We start from the raw sequence: 21,750 nt of genomic DNA, 5'->3' as shown, positions 1-21,750 counted from the left end.
CCCCCTGGGCCGTTCTCGCCTCCTCGTTTTTGTTTTCCAAGTAGGAAAAAGCATGAAAATAAGACAAAAATTCGTACATCAAGAAAATATTCTCGCTTGTTGTTTAATATACCGTCACCTGCACCTGTCAGTTATCTCACTTTTAGGGGTAAAAGTTAAGTTACCTACCGAGGGTCCCGGGGGTCCTCGCGGGCCTATACCACCTGGTGCACCACCGCCACCCTGAGGAGTGCAGAAACAAAAACTAACAGTCAGTCAGTTAATTGCTGATAGCGTATAGAGCTTTCGATGGAAATAATGTATTTCGAAAGTAGAGTGTTCTAGCGCTTAAAAGAAATGAGATACAAAGACGCTTTGAGACTGCTATTTCTCTGTCAGTGTAAAAGGAAAGGACGTTGTGGTATGTGCATGAATTTTTATATTAACTGATTCCTTTATGATGATTGTTGTTTAACTAAAACCAAGACAGTCAAAGAGCATATAACTGTGGCTCCAAAGGGTAGCATTAGTAAACTAGCAAAACCAAAGAATACACATCATGGCCTTCGAAGATCATTATGCAATACTGTACTGACGTGAGGCAAGTTTCATTGTTCCTACCAACGGTCCTCGATCTCCTTGCACGCCTTTCCTACCAAGATTGCCTGGAGCGCCCTAAAAAAAGGATTACACGTTTTGATTGCATTTGTATTCTCATTTTCTAACTACCCTCACCCGTAATATATACATAAACCCTTGTCCTTATATCACTAATGATCTATTGTCTCTGCACAATAAAACTCTAAAAGTAACTTTTTCCTTTAGAGTGACCGCGCTTAGCAGTCACAGAGAAGAGTCGATTCTTAACACTTTCTATTTTGCCCATTTTATTACAAACCTCGAGTCCTTGTTCACCCGCAGGTCCGGCCAATCCTTGTTCTCCTAATGATCCCTAAAAAAAAATAGCAAAAGGACTCATCAGGAAAAACGAAAACCTGAGTAGCACCTGCTCGCAATAGCTGTTTTCAGTCGGAACTTGTCATTGGCGAAGTTCAACAAACTTTGAGCTCTTATAACGTGCCCTGAACAATCAGCGCAAAGATTGCCTCCGTGCAGACGTCGCAAGAATTAAGGAAATAGGAGACATTTGCGCACAACGTAAACTGAAGATGGTGTATGTTCCACTGGTCATATGCTAAACAAAAACCAGTCACTCTTGCGTGACTTGTCCTGCGCTTGCTACCAGTTACATGTTTTTTTTTTTGAGTTCTGAGCATTCAGCTTCGCACTGTACCTTAATCCCCGGATTGCCTGGTGGTCCTCGGCTTCCAACGGTACCAGCACTTCCCTGAAAAAAAAAGCAAAGAAAACAAAATGATCACTGTAAGTAGGTAGTTGTTGAATTTCTAAGAAACGGCATTGGCCCACTGTCTGGCTTGAAAGCCTGAATCATCAGCTTGAATGCCCTCAAAAAATCTGAAATTACAGAAGCTTCTCATTAATCAGATTCAGCAAATCAGACAAGCATTTTACATAGGATTTTTTTCCAAAAACTAAAATACTAAATTATGTGTATCAGTTGTTCAAGGTTACTATCACTCTAACCTCCGGTCCGTCAAATCCAGGATTGCCTTGGGTACCTCTATCTCCTTGTGGACCCTGAATAAATAGGTTATTGTAAGTACTAGACTTGGTAAATGCGACAACTGATGACTTCTCTTCCTTTTCTTAAACCTTTGACAAAATTGATTTGTCAGGCAAGTGCCTTTAGAATGTCGGTTAGAGGGAAACTAAAGAAAGTGGAAAGACCGCGTATGACCGTGAGGCGGACAGTGGAGAATGAAAGAAAACATGCATAATGGACTGGATGGAATAATGTGAAAGTGAAAGTGATAGACAGAGATCCAACGAGAGAAAGCACAAAACAACTTTTTGTCAAAAATAATACTGATAAGTGATTCGTGGACATCACTTCGTGTGCGAAAAGCACTTGAATAGATAGCCAAGGGAAGGGATAATGAACCAAAACGCACTTGCTAACTGATAAGCAAAATAAATGTAGCACGAAAGCGCAAAGAGAAACAATGACGATGAATGATAAGTGGTCAGCAAAAAAGTGGATAAGTAGCCAAGAGAAATAGTCAAAACGCACTTGCTAACAAATACTGTATAACACGAAACTATTGAGTTGTGTGGTCACTTACCCCATTACCATTGCCTCCCGGCATTCCCGGTAGGCCAGGATCACCAGCTATTCCCTGAAAAATATCAAGCACAGAATTCAAATTACCCCACAAAACATGAAACTGCTGCTTATGTTTTTGTGGCCACGGATTGGCCTGTGACCATAATAAAAAAATGAACTTAATAAAGAAACGTAATGGGTTAAGACGAAACAAGTTACTTTTGAGAACTTAACCTTTTGAGAACTTAAGACAAAGATCTCTAAATTAGATTATTTTTCTTACTTTCTCCCCGCTGTCTCCCTTAGCCCCACGTGACCCAGGTAAGCCATCGTTTCCCTAAGAATAAATTTCAATGTTAATACAATAACAATTCACGAAGAGTTTGTCAAAGATTTCTATTTTAACGTTCCAAGACACATAGCAATGACTCACTGGTTGTCCGTTAGATCCTCGTTTCCCGCGGTCTCCATGAGCTCCTCTGAGACCCTAAATGACAAGTAAGGACGACTTGATCACGTATTTAAGGCGGTGATTTATTCTCTTAGAAACGACGTGTTGAGAGAATTTTCCGCAAGGTTTTTTTAGTTTTTAGATTCTATTTGGTCCTGGGTGAGCGAGGCAGAGAGAGTGGCCTTGTGCTGCCAGAGTGTGTTGTCTCCCGACTGTGACGCCGTAACAGATAGAGGGGCCTGCATTTGTGGGTTAACGCCTACCAATGATTCAAACTAACGTTTAAATCGCTCGTCATACTACAAATACTACTTTGTAAATAAAATACCCAAGTAGATGATGTGAAAAGCTATCTTCAATACCATTTCACAACTGTAACTTGAACAGTGAATTTCACTTACAAAATAGCAGTTGTCTGAAGAGCGTATTAGATCACATTTGCACATGTAATTGTTGGACAAAAATAACAATTTTTACCGTTTGACCCTTTGAGCCGGTATCACCTGATGGACCTGACGCACCTAATGAACCCTGGGAAAGAGAGAATATTAAATAATCATGAATGAAATACTATAAGTCTAAAATAATACACGTACTAGAAAGCTTGCTTTAAAATTACAGCGAGTCGAGCTACAAGTAAGCCGACAGATACCGTGTTTGACCAACACGTTCATTCACAGCTGAGGTTACAAATGAAGTGTTTTAAATTGAGTTTGAAATTCTCCGTTTGGCCGTTGACGTTCATAGTATACCAGTAATTGAAAAACCACTAATGGTGTTTGCCGTGTGCGCTTTCGACGGTTTCTTTGTTATTAATCTAAACCAACCACGAAACAGTGTTTGTTTACGCTTACGAGAAGTCCCCTTCTACAGATGGCTCGTTCAGACAGTAACACGTCGTATTCTGCATGTGCGAGAGCAGCAGATGGTTGGAAAAAGAAACAAAAACTGCCATACCCTACTTATGCCGATAAATGCGTTAAGTTAATTAGAGGCAGGGAACGTGACTCTAAACATTTACTTACCACGCGTCCCATAGCACCCTGTTCCCCAGGCTCCCCAATCGGGCCAACAACTCCCTGTTGGAGACAAAAGAAAATTTAGCGAGATCATATGCGTACTGAATATTTGAAAGATACATTTAAAAATAACAAGCGTGTAAGCTTTGTGAAAAATAAACCCAAAAAGAGAGTTAATATCTTGAACAGAAGAGACCAATGCATATGATAGCATTTCATTGCATTAGATTGATAATTAATGCTATTCCGAAAATGTTATTGCGGGCCCAAATGAGGCCCGCAACCCTAATCTTGACAGTGACCAGCGGATTGCGTTTTACGCGTGCGCGCCACGTTAATAATAGGCGAACGGAAACCGGAAGTTGACAATTTTATTCTTCCACTAAGAACGATCGGAACGCGAAAAATGTGTCAATCACGATAGTTTGTCGTAACACCGGAAGAGAAAAATCTCTTCTCCAAGAACAATAAGAATGCGAAAAATGAGTCAATCTCTAAACTGAAATAAATGAATGTGTGTCCAGCAGTAGCAATGAAATATATATATATATGATAAATGCAAATGCGGCCTTACACTACTGAAGACCTGAAAAAAAATTTTCAGACTCTGAGCGGGAGTCGAACCCACGACCTTTGCGTTGCCAGTGCAATCTCTAAACTGTTTGTCACATACGATCAACGCTTCTGTCACATAGAAGATTGCAAACATTACAATTTGAAGACGTTGCTTTATAGGTGTTGCTTTTGAGAAAATTTGCTGTGATTATATCACAGATAAAACAACGGCAAAGCGAATGATTCCAGCAACGGTTATTCTCGAGGAATTCGTTATATATAACACTGACAACATAGCGAGTTTATCAACCGAGGAAAATCACATCTCAATTCACACCACGTGCTCGACTACACTTCACAATCAACTGTCAATCAAAAAACAACTCTGACTGGTTCGCGGCCGGTTCGCGGCAATAATTAAAGCGTGACGCGTTGCTCGGATTAATTGTCTTTAATTTTGTCCAGTGATTTTTCATTAATTGCGCCACGTTAACAAAAGGCAAGCACAACATAGCGAGTTTACCGACTGAGAAAAAACACATCTCAGTTCACAACGAGTGCTCGATTACACTTCACAAAACTGTGTAATCAACAACATAGATTGGTTCGCTGCAATAGGAACGGGAATAGGAAATGATAAAAACATGCATTCCTTGCGTGACGCGTTACTCGCAATACTATTGTCTTTTGTCCATTTTATCGTTTATTTATCGACATTGCCATCTAACATTACGCACTCTCGTACCAGTCAGTACCTTTCAGTTCTAAGTGCGTCAAGGCCCGCACTTTCTAACCTGTGGTTACCACTAGTTTTAACTTACATTTCTTCCAGGCTTTCCCTGGTCACCGCGTTCACCCGATATTCCAGGTGCGCCCTAAATAAGCAAAAATGACAAAATCAACAAACAAAAAGCAAACAAGTAATAAAATAACCAAGTGTAAATAAAGTCAACCAGGCCGTGCAAAAACAAAGAAAAAACAGAGATATTACAACTTACTATTGTTCCACCGGAGCCTTTGTCGCCAGATTTTCCCATGGAACCCTGAAACACATCAAAGCGAAAAAAAATTTCTCAGCTGAATTACGGGTTATTCAACCTTGCATTTTATGAAGAAACATTAATTATAAATTCTATATATTAATTTATTTTAAAGCCTGAGGATAAAAAAGGTTTCCTTACCCGGCTTCCTGGAACACCATTCAAGCCGTCGTCTCCTTTGGAACCCTAAAATAAAAGATTAGCCTTATCGCTTCAAACTAGCTCAAAGAATTCTTTCTTTCTTGAAAAAAATCTTTTAATGTTAGTATTGAGTTCTTAGGTCTGTAGCTTTTGATGTTACATTATGACAATATGTCATGCTGATGGTTTTCCTGTCTGCTTGCCAGTGAATCTTAACTAAAAGAGAAAATAGATGTTGCATACGAGAATTTGGTTGAAACATGAATAAAAGACATCAATACTTATTTGTTTTTTTGTTCAGTCTACATTATTTTAAACTTACTTTGGCTCCATGACTTCCATCTTTCCCAGCTGAGCCAGGGTCACCTTGCAGCCCCTAAATGAAAAGGGTAATTTGCTTTTATTCAGTTTCTGCAATTGCAACGTGTACAAAAGATAAAATAAAAGCATGCTGCTTACTCTCAGAAAAATAAATAGAAAGGATAAGTGGCTAGTTTTAATGGCAGTCTTTAAAACTGTAACTACATGATATGAAAGACTTCAGGATTAGAGGGTCAGACAGGCTAATCACATTAAATTGTGTTAACTTCTAATTTTTTTTATTATTATTTTTTTATCGCGTTACGTTCGAGCGTGCACACTGTGAACGCGAAATTAGCAAATTTCCAAAATGATGTCATTTGAACTAAGAGAATCATCTAGTTTTACCTTTCAATACTTAAATGTTTAAATTTTCCTAGAAATTTTGAAGTAGGATTAAAAGAGAAAAAACAAGTAAACTGTAAGCTTCTCAGAATAGAGACTAGACTTTCGAAATATTAATCATCCCACCATTTCGCCTGGTACTCCTGGTTCGCCCGTTTCACCCATCTCTCCACCAGGCCCCTGGAAAATCAACAACAACAAAACTGAAGTTATTTATTTTGCATGCGTTTGCTTCAACGAATTACCTTATATATCTTTTAGGTAGCCCATTGTCGATTTGAAATGAACTTTGGCTAGAACCGAAAGTCATTCATTGTATATTCAAACGAAGCCAAAAAAACATTAGTCATCAGTAGTTTTTTCTTTCTGGCTGACTAACAAAATGTTGAACACTACTGCCATTGGTACAATAACGTGATCATGGAACTTGAGGTCAAAACGTCCGCTCTATTGCTGTGGCTTTCGTTACCTGTTGCCCAGGAAGTCCAGGCGCTCCAATTGTTCCAGTCGGTCCAAGACCACCCTGCAAAGAAACCGGAAAACAGCATATGTAACCTTTCCCATCTCATAAATGATACATAAGGACACTTATTAAAACTTAGACAAAAAGAAATTGCTCTGTCGTTTTTATGCTCTCTGCTTCCAACCTATCTCTCCCTCAACTACCTAACTACCTGACTACCTGGTCGGAACGCAGTGCGCGTGGTGTTATGGGCCTGCTGCCACACAGCGGTCAAACGCAGCGCGCGTGCGCAGTTTCTGTGTTATTCCCGCCCAAATATTCCATACAAAGTCTTAAATTTTCCGAAAACTTTCGCTTTAAAGCCAAAAGTTAACGCCGTCCCTGGAAAGTTAAGGTTTATACGCCGCTTAAGGATTGGAAATTTATAATAATTCATCTCCACTGAGTGTCCCAGCTTGAAATGTTCTTTCACCGTACTATTTCTTTAACAATTTCTTTCAAAAGTTTGCCCACTTTCAAGTCGAAAGTTCGAGGCGGCGAAGACCGGATGTGACGTCAACTTTTGCGTTTGACCGCTGTGAAGCCTGCTGCACACCTTGTCCCAAAACGACGTTTCTTCTTTGAATGTACTTTATTAATGTGTCTAGTTTCTAGCAAAGGGAGAATCTTCTGCTAAAAGGGGTCACCAAATGCGTATCAATCGACAGTACACTGAATTTCAACGAATATAACAACAGCACATGTAAGAAAACCAGTCAGAGAATAAGAGTGCTGTCGTCAGATGAGGTTGCGGAATTTCTTTTAAAATTCGAAATTAGAGCAACTGTTTCATGGACCCATCATTATCACAGAACAAGTTACACAGTTATGACGCAATTCAAATGCATGCTTGTATGCGTCCATTCGAGCCGTTAAAAATAGCCTCATGTAAATAGCCTCATGTAAGCCAACACAATCAGAGCACGCCTGTTTGACGCTGAACAAACCTTCGGTCCCTCGGGTCCAGCCTCTCCTTGTTGGCCAGACTCACCAGCTTTTCCCTGCAAAAAAAGAAAACAACCATTTTGTCGTTGGCCAAACCGTGCCTGCCGTTGTAGGTTAATCTTGGTAACATACTAACGGCACGTTCGTTTGGGAACAATCCGGAAAAAGAATAATTGGAATAATACGAGTTAGCGTTCGTTTCGCTGTTCTTCTCATTCCGGAATACTTGGATTTCCATTCCGGCTATTCTGCTCCCAGAGCTGGAATATATTCCGGAATATATTCTTATTCCAGAATATTCCCAAACGAACGCGCCCTAAGGTAGATGTCAAACGTACCTCTTCTCCTTTAATTCCACTAGGCCCGGGAGTTCCTGGGCCACCGGGACCACCCTGTCACATAAAAAGGTAAATATAACAAATCTCTGATTAATGTCATTCGACTGCAACGAGATTCAAAAAGGGTACATGTGCATGTTTTATATTTCAGTTTGTCTTTTTTTTTCCAACACAAAAGCTGAACACATTACATTACATATAGAGCTCCACAAGCGCAAATCAATGTCACAATTAGGCTTGCCACAAGTCGACCTCACGAGTCAAGCGAAGAAGCGAGCTTCAGGCCGCGAAGTGGACGAGTGAGCGACGCAGTCGCAAGAGGTCGACTTTCGTCCCGGCAGGCCATAAATAAGACGATAAGGACTATATTAAAGCCTATGTCACTATGTCATGTGCAGATTCTGGAGAAACGTTTATAATGTAAAGTGGCTGTTTATTTAGAACTTAAACGTGGGCCAAAACGCTACTACTATAAGCTTACGTATTCCCCGAGTTTTGCAAAACCGCCCAATGTAGATCATTACGTAATTTAAAAACAAACTCAGTTGTTCCGCATAAATAAAGTCCAGTGATTGATAGTTACCGGGGATCCATCTTCACCGGCTGTACCAGAATCTCCTTCTTCACCCTGTTTTAACAAAAAGTAACTCAATATATATCTTCAACTCTGAAGGGATCGAATACTAAAGAGGTGGTAATGACCAAAAAGGGAACAAGGTTGGTAAAGAAAGATTAAAAAGATTACAAACTACAAACTTGGAAAAGTTTAGCCCAAATTTTTCAAGTTGCACCAAATTGCCATATAACAGTCGACAGAAGAGGGAATGATAATTCAAGAAACACGTTTTACATTGTGAACACTTACATGTAAACCAGGCGAGCCAGATCGACCAGGTCTTCCAGTCACTCCACGTGGCCCCTAATAGAAAAATAATAGAAGAAACGAGTCTAAAATTGATTTATCAATTTTTTTTAATAGCTATTTGTATCTGGACATGCTTTAATGACTTGCGAAAGCACAGCACTTAGACTTAGCGAAAAAGTAAACGATAACATTTATATAGTGGAATGTCGTAATTGTTAAGCGGACATTACTTTTCTCTTGGATCGCTGGCCGGGCGTTGAACGATTTAGTTTCGTAGAAAATTGACTTGATTAGTTTTTTTTGTTATTGTTATTACCGCTTACGATTGTTTCTCTCAAAGTAGTTGCCTGTTGCATGTTTGCTGTTGCCATTTTTGTTGTTGTTGCTGTCACGTTTATTATTATTATTTTCAATTAGCTTACCCGTTCCCCAGGAGCGCCGTAAGTTCCGTAATCTCCCATGTCTCCCTATAAGGTAAAATATATGAGTTTCACATAGCTTAATAGCTAAATGAAATAAAGGTACCGATTGCCTGGCTGTCGTTTTTGTTGTAAACTTGATTGCTGTGTAACAAGAAGGACATAAACTAATGCCTATCCTGCAACCAATTTTACAATTTCGTCATAATTTTACTGATGCGATGCATAAGAAATCTCGATTCTGCAACACAAAACATACCCTTTCACCTTGTCTTCCCGAGTGTCCTTGCGGTCCCTGCATTCCAGGAACTCCCTGAAACAAAAATTTAAAAACATCAATAAAACGTCTCGAGAAGAAAATTAGAGTGCGTATTCAGGCTAAAAAGAAAAATAACACTGGAGCTTTGCCAGTGCAACGAAAACAACTGACATTGAATCAAATGCTCTAAATTTCAATAAGATTCAACTGACGAGGTCAGCAAAAAAGTTTGAATAACTCAAATGACACGAATAAGACAGAGGTACTTCTTCGACACATTGTAAAACGTTGTTTAAAGCTCTAAAAAAATCACTTAAAGTTGGTTAGGTTACTTTACCGCATATTTAGTGCTTTAAACGACATTGTTTATGTCCTGGGGAACGAGAGGAAATAAAGTTTATGCTATATAAAGTTACGTTAGGTAATGTGTCGAAGGAGTACCTAGGGCGTTATGTCCATTTCATTGACTTGTACAATACAAAGCACCAACCTTGATACCTCGTTTTCCAGGAGGTCCCATGTAACCCTGTGGTCCTGGCGAACCCTGTAAAGAAGTCAGTATCCTTAGCAACCAAAAGTGTAATAAGACAAAAGCTGAAATATCTTCCTCACCCTGGAACCAACTACACCCATGATGCCTTGCGCGCCAGTGTCACCAGCGGCTCCCTACAGGAGAAAAATGACAATGACAGATTACGCCTGGAAAACTTGAAATCTGTGCCAGTTAATGGGAATAAATAAGCGCTTTAAACGTTTACCCGCTTTCCTCTCGGTCCTGGTATACCACGCCCTCCAGGCATTCCAGTTCTTCCCTGGAATCGTAAACAAGAAGGAAAATCGAAAATTATCACTTTATCCCAGTAAAATAACTATCTGCAGACGAAGTAAGTGACCAACAATTCAAACTTTATACCGGTTTTCCCTTTGCGCCAAGTTCTCCTCTTTTCCCAGGAGTTCCTGGGTTTCCCTAAACAGAAACAGATGTAATAAAAATTTTAACGTGTTTAGCACATACAATTCTTCACAATTGGAAATTGATTTAGGCCCGGCTTAGCCAGAGGAACAAGATTAAGTAGGATGATTGATTATTTAACGAACTGTCAACGAAACGCATTTTTAAAGCTACATACATTAAAACAGATGTGCAGTGCTTTGCAAGACATCGGACGAATCTTGGCAAAGTAAGGCCCCGTCCACACTGACCCGGGTAAATTTGAAAACGCATCTTTTTTTCTCCGGTTAGGCCAACCGTCCACACTGAAACGGCGTTTTCGGTCACCGAAAACGGAGCTTTTCAAAAACGCTCACCAATGAGCGTTTGGACTTGGAGCGTGAAATAGTGTATTTTTATTTTTTATTGTAAATAATTTTAGAGGGCCGCTGGTTTGTTAGTATTTTTTATGTTATTTTAGTGCTACCCTCGTTAAATAAAGACTTTACTTTTACTTTTACTTACTAATGAAGCGTATCGTTTTCAAATTTACCCGGGTTAATGTGGACGGAAAACATTTTACGCGGCGTTTTCAAATTTCTCCGTTTTCAAATTTACCCGGGTCAGTGTGGACGGGGCCTAAGTATACCGCTGGATATCTATCATGTATGGCGACAGGTATGGGATAACAATGACTTCATGAGCATATATGAGAATCAAGACAATTTGTTAAATATCAATTTTCAATAAAAAGCTTTGAGATCACTAGCGCATAATCCGATACCAACATGGCTGTATGTGTACTTAGCTTCTTGGAACCGCGACGTCCTTTTAAATAATAAATAAAACAATTTTCCAATCATAATGTACAAGTGGTTTATATTGATTACGCCATCATACCGTGGATCCTTGATATCCGCGAGCTCCCACATTACCAGAGCGACCCTATAGATCGGATAAAATATTAGTTTATAAATAAACTTTGCGTTTTCGAACGCCGAGCAATCTAAAACACATTTTTTGTTGTCAGCTTTGTGTTGGCATATTATTCCACTATGGAAGAGAACTTCCTAATCCTAGGTCATTCTTCAGCAACTTCCATAAAGGACTAACTCTTAACTAAATTGTTCCTCTAAGTCTTAGCTTAATTGTTCCAATAATACAATACAATACAATACAATACAATACAATACAATACAATGTTTAATGTGGTCATTACACTTAGCTATGGTTTCGATGCGTCCCGCAGATATGGTTAGCAAAATCTGCGGGAACGCACCAGCTAGTTTACAGGTAAGCCACAATGAAAATAAAAAAAAATAAAATAAAATGAAATAAAATAAAGTGAATAAAATTCTTTAAAGCTTTAAAGCTTTAAATATAAGCTTTATATATCTAGACAGTGTTGCAAAAGACATAGGCACTTGATCCAAGAAATAACTGAACGTGATTTCTACCTTGAGCCTTGTCTGCTTCATCTTTTTTTTCTATGACCAGTGTATTACGTTATTACATAAGAGTTGTGCAAACACATCAATACTTACTCCTTTACCGTCTGGCCCTTTTCCCCCTGTTTCTCCGGAGGGACCTGTATCACCCTAAACAGAGGGGGAGAACGGTGAAAGGTTATTTCTGACAATCGGCCAATAGAAGAAGCTTTTGTTGCGTTATATGTCAATACCTTAGAGAGCTCCCAAAGAATAAATTGACCTATAACATTGCATGAAGCTTTGCCGCTTTGTGACGGAACAGAAAGTTTCGATATATAAGCTTCTTTAAAGAACTCAAAAACAAAATTTATTACCATAATAATAACGTGACTTTGCTTAATAAACTCTCACTCTTTTAAAAAGTGTGTTTTAAGCCTTTGTTTTATCACTAGCGCAAGAACCTACTATAGTGAACTGTACAAGAAATTTATAAACAATAACCTAAACCACAATATTTTGTAAGCCTAATTTGACCTGTCAGTGATGACACTGAGGTAACGCAGAAAGATTATCTTACTCACGATGGAACCTTTCGCTCCAGCCGTTCCAGTCTCTCCAGTCTCTCCATCAAGTCCTGCGTTTCCTTTAGCTCCCATGGGACCCATCTCGCCACTGTCACCCTGGTAACCGATGTATCCGACCCTTCCAGGCCTCCCATTTTCTCCTTTCTGTCCAGATAATCCAGGAGTTCCCGGGGATCCAGGTGGACCGGATGGGCCCTTATGGAGACGAAATTTTTAACATATAAAAAAAAATGAAAAAAACCTAATAATACGTTGGCTATAAATTATAATAACATATCTAGTGGTAGATTTAGGAGTGGGTGAAGCCCTATCAGCCACCTCCCTCTCCCCTCCCTAAAAGAAATATTTTTATGATTTAACTATGGACAACTTCAAACATGTCCAAAGGTAATGTAAAGTGCTTGTTTACAGAAAGGATACATTCCGCTAGGCTTGTTAACCACAAAGCGTTCACCAGCTCAGGAAAAAAAGTGTTTCACACAGTTCTGTGTGCACATAAGGTAACGGTTTTCACTATTAAATTAATGCTCAATGTATTTACCCACCTGGTTACCTTCCGTACCCTCAGCACCTTTCGACCCTGGAGAACCCTGAAACAAAGAATGCCGTGGAGGTGGAAGCCGGTCAAAAAGCTGTCTATCATATAGCACACAGTGTGTTCAACGATTGTGAGAAATCTAAATCTGCAGCGTAACCTTAACGAAAAAGTAGTTGCCTAAAATGTCCTTGTATGCTTCAAGGATTAGACTGAGAAGGTATTTATTTAACGACAGGGAAAAAATGTTAAAAAATGAACTCTCTCCGTCAAGGGTGCGCAATTATGCTACAAAAGAACTTACACCTAAAGAAGAAAGACAAGTACCGCCAAAAAACTCTGCAAAAGCTGGCTTGTTAAATAACAATGAATCGTAAATAGCAATAGTAAATAGTAAATAGCAGTGAAATGAAGCATTTCACTTACAGGAGCACCAGTGTTTCCGGGCTTGCCAAAGGATCCACGAGATCCACGTCTTCCCTAACCAATCAAAACGAACGAACAAGAATATCATACCAGAGCCAATGACAACCTAGAGCGGTTATAGCCGATCGTCCATTTTGTTATGTGTTCATTCAAATTTTCAGAAACGGATTAGCTTTTTAGTCCCAAGCCAAAGCCCAAAGAAAGTTCTCTTGACGCATCAACAACTTTTCCGAACTAACATTAAAAGATAAGCCAGGGGAATTAATATTTCGACCATGGAACTGAAAACATTAAGAATGAGAAAAAAAAAACTAGATGTTACTGGTGCTTTGTCCGAGCTCATGCCGCTCGTGTTACAGTTCGGTGACTTTTTTAAGATTGGACCATTATCGTGAAAAAATGAACTAACCGGTTTTCCATCGGCTCCTGGCGTCCCGTCTAATCCTTGCATGCCCTATAAAAAGGAGATATTTGATTGATTAAAACCACAAAATTTCAAATCACAGTTGTGTTGATGATAAAATTTGTTAGTCTTACAGTGAAGAAATAGTTTTTCTTTCAAGGAAACAGCGAATATTTTCGGCGGGAGAGTGACGTGACGTATCCTTCTTCTCCCAGCGTCACAACGTTTTTTGATTGGCTAATAAGAGTTTCTAAACAAGAAAAAAGAAACGCGGAACAACCTATAAAACACGTATATCATTTAATCATAAAGCTCGTCCAAAACAACGGCATGGTATAACTCCCACCATAAATCTTCCGAACCGCTTGCGTCGTAAATCCTGGAGTTTCGTTTATTGTTTAACAACGAATAGTTGTCATTAATTGCTCACCGTTTCTCCTTCCTCTCCTCGGTCTCCTGTCGGACCAACTGTACCTCGATAACCACGAGGCCCTTTTAGGCCTGAACGACCATCTGCTCCGGAGTCACCAAGCGGTCCCTGCAAAGTACAAAGTTCTTTGATTTAGTTATAGGGAAACCTCAACTCTTCAGGATTTCAGTGTACTTAGCGCCATGTTAGAATGCCAAACAATAAGACGGGAAAACCTTCAAATGGTCTGTTTCTATTGAGCGAAACTCTAAAATTACATTTTCACGAGATGCAATGAAATATTACTGTCTGGATAAAAGCCGCGCAAAAACGTACCTCGTAAATACCATTGGCTTACCAGCTGTGCAAAGTTAAGCTTATGCTTTTGTTAAAAAAACAACAACAACAACAGCAACTCTCACCTTTGGTCCAGGTTCCCCTGGAATGCCGGGATTTCCTTGTTTCCCTGCTTCTCCCTGGAAAAAAGAGAAATAGAATAAAAAGTTAATTTCAATACGTAAAAACCTGTATGAATGTGGACAAGAAACTATACATTATGTCTTCTTTTGATGGGTCCAATAAAACAAAAGGTTAAGTAGCATGAACCTGTTCCTAAGTAAAAAAGAATTGATTTTGAGAAATTTCGGAATGCATCAACATTTGCAGAGGGCAATAAAAAGTATCCTTTTAAAAATAAATAAAAATAATGTATATCTTGAATTACAGCATCAGTAAACACTCTTATATCAGTCTTGATTGTAGACGAAATGTATAAAGTATGCTAATAATCGTTCGTGTTTTTTTTTTTCTTACTTACATTCAAACCACGCCTGCCTGGGAGGCCGATAGGGCCTAGGAAACCAGGGTTTCCCTATAAAATAAAATAAAAACGGCAGTACATGTTATATACATCGTCCCAGAAATGTACCGTACTATCTTGACAATATTTTGTCTTTTTTTTTTTTTGTAATTTGTTTATTTTTTTCCAACAAGCAGGTTACAATACACACAATAACTTACTTACATTTCACGTTACAATACATTACTTATACTTATAACTTAACTCTGTGACTTATTTACAATACACTACTTGCAGTATATAGCTTAGAATAACCTACAGTACATAACTTACAATTAACTTCTTACATTACACTAATAAATTTACATTTTTCTTAAAAAAAAAATTATAAAACACAAAGACAGTGCCATGCCTACAGACAATATATATGTATAACGACATACAGTTCAGTAAGTTGCCTTTAATTGATTAGATAGCTGTTTCGAAACAAGAAGTGCCACGAGCTTGCCAGCTATTTTTTTTTTTTTTTTTTTTTTTTTTGCCAGCTATTTTTAAGATGAGAGGAGGTAGCCTAACAGATCCTTCCATTTGTCATAATGAAAGTTGATCTTGTTATTTTCTTTAGCAATTAAACGTTCAGAATCAAAAACTGCTTTCAAAGTTTTTGTGAAACTGATTACGCTAGGAAGAGAGTTGTTATGTTTACATCTGAAAATATGTTGTTTTCCTAATAGAATTAGTTGATTCTTTAGAAATGCATTTTCAACTGCGTCGGTGATCCCTAGGATCACTTCTCTTTCAATTAGCTCATAACCCCCCAATAGATGCTTAATTGATTGCCAAAAGTTTGCTACCAACGGACAATGGAAAAAGAAGTGGGACATGTTTTCCTCTGAGGATTGGCAGAAAGAGCAGAGAGGAGAGTTAGACTTGCCAATTTTGAAGAGGAAAGAAATGTACCGTACTATCTTGACAATATTTTCTCTTGGCATCCTTATCAACTAAATTTTTTAACAAATTCAGTAAGTACAAGAATCAAACTTTTTCAAGTATATTCTTACTACGAATAGCCCTTATGTATGTTTAGGCCAGACTGGCAAGTTTCACCACCAAGCCCCGCTTTCGAAGTGCAAACTTGTAAATTTTATCGTGAACGAATTCTCAAAGCAGCAAAGATGAAAAAAATAACCCACGTGAAACCTACATGAAGGAGGCAGAGGGTTGGGAGTAATTCACGTAAACGAGGCTTGGTGTTCAGCATATGACGTTATAATGCATAAGGCCTATTAACTTGTAATCTTTTTTACTTCACTTCTTTACCTTAAATTCCCCCTACCTCCCCTCTTCAATAACTGCCGTTTTTGGAAACTTGCAAGATGACTATTTAGTACCCGGATAAAAAAAAAGAATTTACCGTGCTTTGATTACGTACACCCTTTTACTTTTCACTCACCGGCGGTCCTCTCGCTCCAACTTTCCCTCTTATTCCAGCAATACCAGGAACACCCTGAGACATAAAATTAATATGGTAGCTTGTTTAGATATACACGAGGTACAATGAATCTGATTGCAACTGAACACTTGCTTTGATATAGTTCCTGTCAAAAATAATTAAAGCAGGGAAGACACTTAATTAAGTAAATTAGCTAGGGTAGCTGTTTTTTAATTAAAACAATTGACCTTTCGAGCATTAGGACCTTAGGTGCAAAGCAAAGTGCTAAGGCTCGAATTACGGCCAATTTCATATTCTTTTTTGAAATTCATAATTTTCAACCTTACAGACCGGCGCAACACATCAATTTCTTTAGAAACTAACTCCCTGTTCCGTTTGAGTGTGACTAGGAGTTGTCTTGATCGCTTATTATCGGTTACCATGGTCCTAATTAAGACTTACCCGTGGTCCTCGTGGTCCACGCCTCCCGGGAGGTCCTGGGTCTCCCTGAAATATCGGCAAATCGTAATGTTATATACCAAGGCCGGTGAATTATTTGGCACATAATAAAACTCTTATTTACTTGTTACAATAAACAATGGAAAACATCTACCTCAAGTTAATCTCACTAAGGCGGATTATACAACACTTCAAACGAACACTCAGTCAAAAGATAGATTATTTGATTTTTAAATCTATTTGATCAATGTAAAATATGATAAAAAATTAAAGGTATTGTCTAGTCACATCTTTCTAGATCGACGTCTTCACGTTAAGTTTAAAGGCTTGTTTCGGCTGTTATGCCGTTCTATGGATCGAAGATTGTGTTTACAATAGGCAATAGAGACAAGGATATAAAGTTATTTGTTATATATTATGTGTTCAGTCTCTGTGTTTTCGGGAAAAGAATCTATTTGATCAATGTAAAATATGATAAAAAATTAAAGGTATTGTCTAGTCACATCTTTCTAGATCGACGTCTTCACGTTAAGTTTAAAGGCTTGTTTCGGCTGTTATGCCGTTCTATGGATCGAAGATTGTGTTTACAATAGGCAATAGAGACAAGGATATAAAGTTATTTGCATAGGCGTACGGGCAATTTTTTGCCAGGGGGGCGGTGCCATGCCCAATATCGCGTCCCATCCGTCGGCGGGTCCCTCACTCCTTGCTTGGGTCTTCTGCCCCTCTTCATCGGCCGGTCCGTCGGCTCTGGGCCACTTCCGGCGTGGGTCAACTTGGAGCTCTGCCTTTCCGCGCAACCGACCGCGCCCCTCCCGTCGTGGGCGGGGGCTTCTCAGGGTCTGTCGGGTCTCTGTCCGGATGTTGTCGGGCTGCTCCCCTGCCTTCCTTCGTTCTTCTTTGTCCACTCTGGTGCTCCTCTGTGCCGTCGTCCGGTCGCGCCTCTCATCGGCGTGTCTTCCGGCGCGCGGCCATCTGTGCGTCTTCGCGTCTATTGGTTGTCATTCCACGCCACGTTGACACTATGCTCCATTCTCCTCCCAAAAATCTGACCCAGGGGCTGCAGCCCCCCCCCCCCCGTCCCTATGGTTATTTGCTATATATTATGTGTTCAGTCTCTGTGTTTTCGGGAAAAGAAACTTGTTCGTGCAAACCAGACTTAGATTACATCTTGCTGATTGTATAAATAATTTACCTGTACAACCTGTCCTGCTCCACCAGTAATAATCGGAGCAACTACAGGACCCTTTTCACTAGAAATGATCTGTAAAGAACCCAAGAAAAACGCAAATTTAAAATAATAAGATTCTGGATATAGGTGCAGCGTTATCACTGGGTATTTGCTAAAATCATTTTTAATTATTCTTTCTTCCTAATGGTTTCTGTTACTTGTCGCGTACTTTTCTACGAAAATATCTTACTATAACAGGGTGTCTACGGTCTAGGGATGTGTTTAATAACTTAACGAAATGGAGCTTCAAAAAATGAACAAAATCCTTTTAAGTAAACCAAAAATCGTACCAAACAAACCGTACATTAGAAGGTCCCTTCTCCCCTGGGGGCCCTGGGGGGCCTCTGATTCCCCCTCCACCCGGTGGGCCTGGTGGCCCCGGAGGCCCGGGAGTTCCAGGGTCGCCGGGTTCTCCCTGCAATTCAAAGCAACAACAAGAAATGATTTAAGGGTTTTCGACGACTAGAACGTATTATCTTAGTAGCACGTTGAGACAAGTAAATTGTCGAAATAAATTGAATCCCAAAAGCTAAGAATACAGTAGAATCCCAATCTCTTGAACCCTCGGTTTCTCGAAACTCCCGACTTCTCAAACCAATTTTCGTTTCCCTTGGATAGTACTTCTATGTAATTTTATCCCCGATTTCTCAAACATCGCGATTTCTCGAAGCAATCGTAAGTTCGTTTTCCCTGGAGGTTCGAAAACACGGGATTCTACTATACCTCGTTTTGTAAAATGTAGGGTGCAAATAACAGAAATTCGTGTCAATGTAAGGGCGCGTTATTTCCTGGCTAACCGCCGCCTGGTTAGCTCAGTTGGTAGAGCGCCGGACTGCTGTGCGGGAGGTCGTGGGTTCGAACCCCAGACCGGACCAACACTCAGGGTCTTAAAATAACTGAGGAGAATGTGCTGCCTTTGTAATTACATCTGCAAATGGTTAGACATTCTAGTCTTCTCGGAAAAGGACGATAAACCGTAGGTCCCGTCTCCTGAATCTTCAGTCTTATAACAGGGGACGTTAAAGAACCCACACACTATTCGAAAAGAGTAGGGCACGAAGCTCCCGGTGTTGTGGTCTGGTGTACAGCGCATTTGAACATATACACATGAAAAATGCGCTATATAAATTCATTATCATTATCATTATCATTAAATTTAAGCGGCCTTGATAAACCAGCGGATATTTTTTAATCCTCTCGTTCAGTTTAGTTAATATTACCTTTCTCTGTTTGGCATACACCGATCTAATTTTGCAAGATGAAAAATTTCTCCTCGATCTCAGAGACATTTCAGTGTTAGCACGTCTCCAGATTGATAGGATAATTTAGCTTTACAATGTCCTATGAATGCAGTTTGCTACATCACAGGCTACCCAGACAAGTTTGTGTGAGCCAAATGTGTTAATGTAACATTTACCGCTTCTCCTGCATCTCCTGGGTCTCCCCTTAGTCCGGGAGGTCCTTCAGTCCCCTGCAAGCAATAAAAGAAAAGACTGTCTCGTTGCGGTAGTGGCATTACAGGGTGCTGTGTTGTTATTTGCAGTATAGAGCTTGCGTGATATCTTAAACACGAGAGAGCTCTCAACAAGAAAAGGTAGAACAGGACGGTTTCTTTATTTTAATTTTGATGTTTCATAGTTTCCTTTTTTCCTGGTTTGTCTTGTTTCGTTCACCAAATTCAAGATGTTGAATATAGATATGATTTATCCCATGTCGTCCATTCTACAGCCAATCAGAGTGTTTTATTCACATGTATTATGACATACTCTTGTCATTCCTCGCAATTATACCATGCACTGCAAAGTATCCTTAATTTGTACACACTTACAACAAAACAATTATTCCCACCGACTGGCCACTTTAATTCCCTTTTGGCACAGCGTAATTCAGTAAAATTTGCAAATAAATTATTAAATGAGAGAGCCCTGAATTTTAAATGGCGAATGTAATACCATTGCAATATTCCTGTCGAGCTTCAATTATATTCAAAAAATTGAAATAGGAATCGTTATGATCCGGGATATTAATTACCGGGACACCGGGTTCGCCGGGATCGCCGGGAGGGCCAACAACCTAGAAGAAAAAAACACGAAATCACGTGTTACATGTCATAACTTTTAGGATTTTTTCTTTCACTTTTTTGAAAGTTCCAAACAACGTATACGGACACAAACTGCTCATAACAAAAGTTCAATGGCGATCACGTAAATTTAGCAAACGATCAGTTTATGATATGAAAGGCAGCAAATCACATAATGACATATTTGTCACTGTGTGATATTTGATTTATTTCCTTCTTGAATCCCTGGCAGTATGTTACCTGGGATTCAAGAAACTTCTCAGCTGTAGTGAACTGAAACGTTTCTAGCCACTCAACTGAGTACAAGATATTTTACTATTTTGTGAGAAAATGAGATGAAATTTCCATCTCATTTCAAGTCATTCTTTACACAACCAATAAAAAAAATCATTTAAGAATATAATTACGTTATTTTACTCACCTGTGCGGGATCTTGAACGTTAAGATTACGTTACGAGTACAACGTGATGATAAACTTCTCAGTGATCGGCTATTCCGTAACTGGTAGACAATATAAACAAATGGACCCAAGAACCCAAAACAGATTGTATACTTACCGTTGTCATTTTTTCAGCTGAAAAGCAATAACAAAAACAACAAGTTAAATGTCGAAAAGATAAAAAAAGTACTTGTAACGTATACAAACAGCATTACAGGGTATTTGTTTAAAAATCAGTTCTTGATGAACAGAACTTTTCCTATGATTGTTGTGAAACTAACACCAATCAGGTTGGCCGCATATTTTGCAATAAACCAATCTGAACTAGAAGCAAAACATGTTAACGCATGTAACAAGTGACAAGCCCAGGAAAACGTGTGATCGGCTGCAAAGTCAGAGCGAGAAAACTTGATATCGTGTGAGCAAAATCGTGATTTATTACTTGACCAATAGATAAGAACATTAGGTTCTTTTAAGGATAAGAGCTGAATAAGATACTTATTTGGCCAAAAAGACAGTATAATCATTCTGATTTGTCAGCAGATATAAACGAACACTTTTGCATTTTATAAAAAGAAACTTACAAAAAAGATGATCTGAAACACTAAACCATATGAGAAATGCACCCTAACTCTTTCGAGGAATCTTTAATTTCAATTAAACGAGACTCACTCTCCCCTCCCTACCTCCTTTACACACTGTGTCCGTGAGAGCTCGTAGAAGCGGCCGTAACTCGCTGGAAGTGGTTGCCATGAACACGTTATTCTCAACAGGTGGCGAGACCATCTTAGCCAGGGTGCTAACATCCGGGTCGTCACCGATAGAAACAGCAAACAGATCGGTAGACTGGGCTCTGATATTGATGGCGGCGTCTATTGCAGCGTCTGGAGCTGCGAACTGCCCAGCGGTTATTAGAACGACTGTCTAAGGAGAGATATCGTCTTAGCAAAGAACCTTTGATGATGTTGAACAAATGTCCACTGTACAAACCAAAAAAATTCACCCCTCATATACATGCAAATACTTGTGTTTCAAGGACTTTCGTGTTTAAAGTATCAATCAGCTAAAAATGAGATTAAATTTCGATAAACATTTCAGCATAAAAATGAGCGACAGAAATTTTGCACAACGCTTCAATGTCGTCATGACTTCATTTGTAAGTGACAAGAAAATAACGGTTCAACAGTGT

General features: G+C 39.3%; 1 protein-coding gene and 1 non-coding gene across 2 annotated transcripts in view; one reads left to right on the top strand and one right to left on the bottom strand.

The window, feature by feature from the left end:
* The window catches only part of LOC144661310 (uncharacterized), a 45,932-nt gene that overhangs the window by 14,372 nt on the left and 9,810 nt on the right, over positions 1-21,750 (bottom strand). Inside the window, exons 10-52 of the mRNA XM_078522021.1 lie at positions 21,248-21,485; positions 20,680-20,696; positions 20,074-20,115; positions 19,460-19,513; positions 18,347-18,457; positions 18,007-18,075; positions 16,815-16,859; positions 16,374-16,427; positions 14,939-14,992; positions 14,544-14,597; positions 14,143-14,250; positions 13,719-13,763; positions 13,310-13,363; positions 12,894-12,938; positions 12,346-12,543; positions 11,879-11,932; positions 11,235-11,279; positions 10,317-10,370; positions 10,162-10,215; positions 10,016-10,069; positions 9,894-9,947; positions 9,404-9,457; positions 9,148-9,192; positions 8,726-8,779; positions 8,444-8,488; positions 7,861-7,914; positions 7,525-7,578; positions 6,545-6,598; positions 6,202-6,255; positions 5,693-5,746; positions 5,371-5,415; positions 5,188-5,232; positions 5,011-5,064; positions 3,641-3,694; positions 3,093-3,146; positions 2,598-2,651; positions 2,448-2,501; positions 2,184-2,237; positions 1,585-1,638; positions 1,274-1,327; positions 878-931; positions 601-654; positions 169-222 (exon numbers count right to left, since the gene is read on the bottom strand). Coding sequence (XP_078378147.1) covers positions 169-222; positions 601-654; positions 878-931; positions 1,274-1,327; positions 1,585-1,638; positions 2,184-2,237; positions 2,448-2,501; positions 2,598-2,651; positions 3,093-3,146; positions 3,641-3,694; positions 5,011-5,064; positions 5,188-5,232; positions 5,371-5,415; positions 5,693-5,746; positions 6,202-6,255; positions 6,545-6,598; positions 7,525-7,578; positions 7,861-7,914; positions 8,444-8,488; positions 8,726-8,779; positions 9,148-9,192; positions 9,404-9,457; positions 9,894-9,947; positions 10,016-10,069; positions 10,162-10,215; positions 10,317-10,370; positions 11,235-11,279; positions 11,879-11,932; positions 12,346-12,543; positions 12,894-12,938; positions 13,310-13,363; positions 13,719-13,763; positions 14,143-14,250; positions 14,544-14,597; positions 14,939-14,992; positions 16,374-16,427; positions 16,815-16,859; positions 18,007-18,075; positions 18,347-18,457; positions 19,460-19,513; positions 20,074-20,115; positions 20,680-20,696; positions 21,248-21,485 — 2,655 coding nt within the window. The remainder of the gene's footprint in view (positions 1-168; positions 223-600; positions 655-877; positions 932-1,273; positions 1,328-1,584; positions 1,639-2,183; positions 2,238-2,447; positions 2,502-2,597; positions 2,652-3,092; positions 3,147-3,640; positions 3,695-5,010; positions 5,065-5,187; positions 5,233-5,370; positions 5,416-5,692; positions 5,747-6,201; positions 6,256-6,544; positions 6,599-7,524; positions 7,579-7,860; positions 7,915-8,443; positions 8,489-8,725; positions 8,780-9,147; positions 9,193-9,403; positions 9,458-9,893; positions 9,948-10,015; positions 10,070-10,161; positions 10,216-10,316; positions 10,371-11,234; positions 11,280-11,878; positions 11,933-12,345; positions 12,544-12,893; positions 12,939-13,309; positions 13,364-13,718; positions 13,764-14,142; positions 14,251-14,543; positions 14,598-14,938; positions 14,993-16,373; positions 16,428-16,814; positions 16,860-18,006; positions 18,076-18,346; positions 18,458-19,459; positions 19,514-20,073; positions 20,116-20,679; positions 20,697-21,247; positions 21,486-21,750) is intronic.
* On the top strand, positions 18,844-18,916 carry Trnas-gcu (transfer RNA serine (anticodon GCU)). Its single transcript has one exon. It is a non-coding gene; the product is annotated as a tRNA-Ser (tRNA).

The sequence above is a fragment of the Oculina patagonica genome, chromosome 7, assembly GCF_052425735.1.
Source record: "Oculina patagonica isolate OP01 chromosome 7, crgOcupat, whole genome shotgun sequence".
NCBI classification, from domain to species: Eukaryota; Metazoa; Cnidaria; class Anthozoa; order Scleractinia; family Oculinidae; genus Oculina; species Oculina patagonica.
Note: the sequence above shows the minus strand (reverse complement) of the source record. Positions and strands in the feature narration are given on the sequence as shown.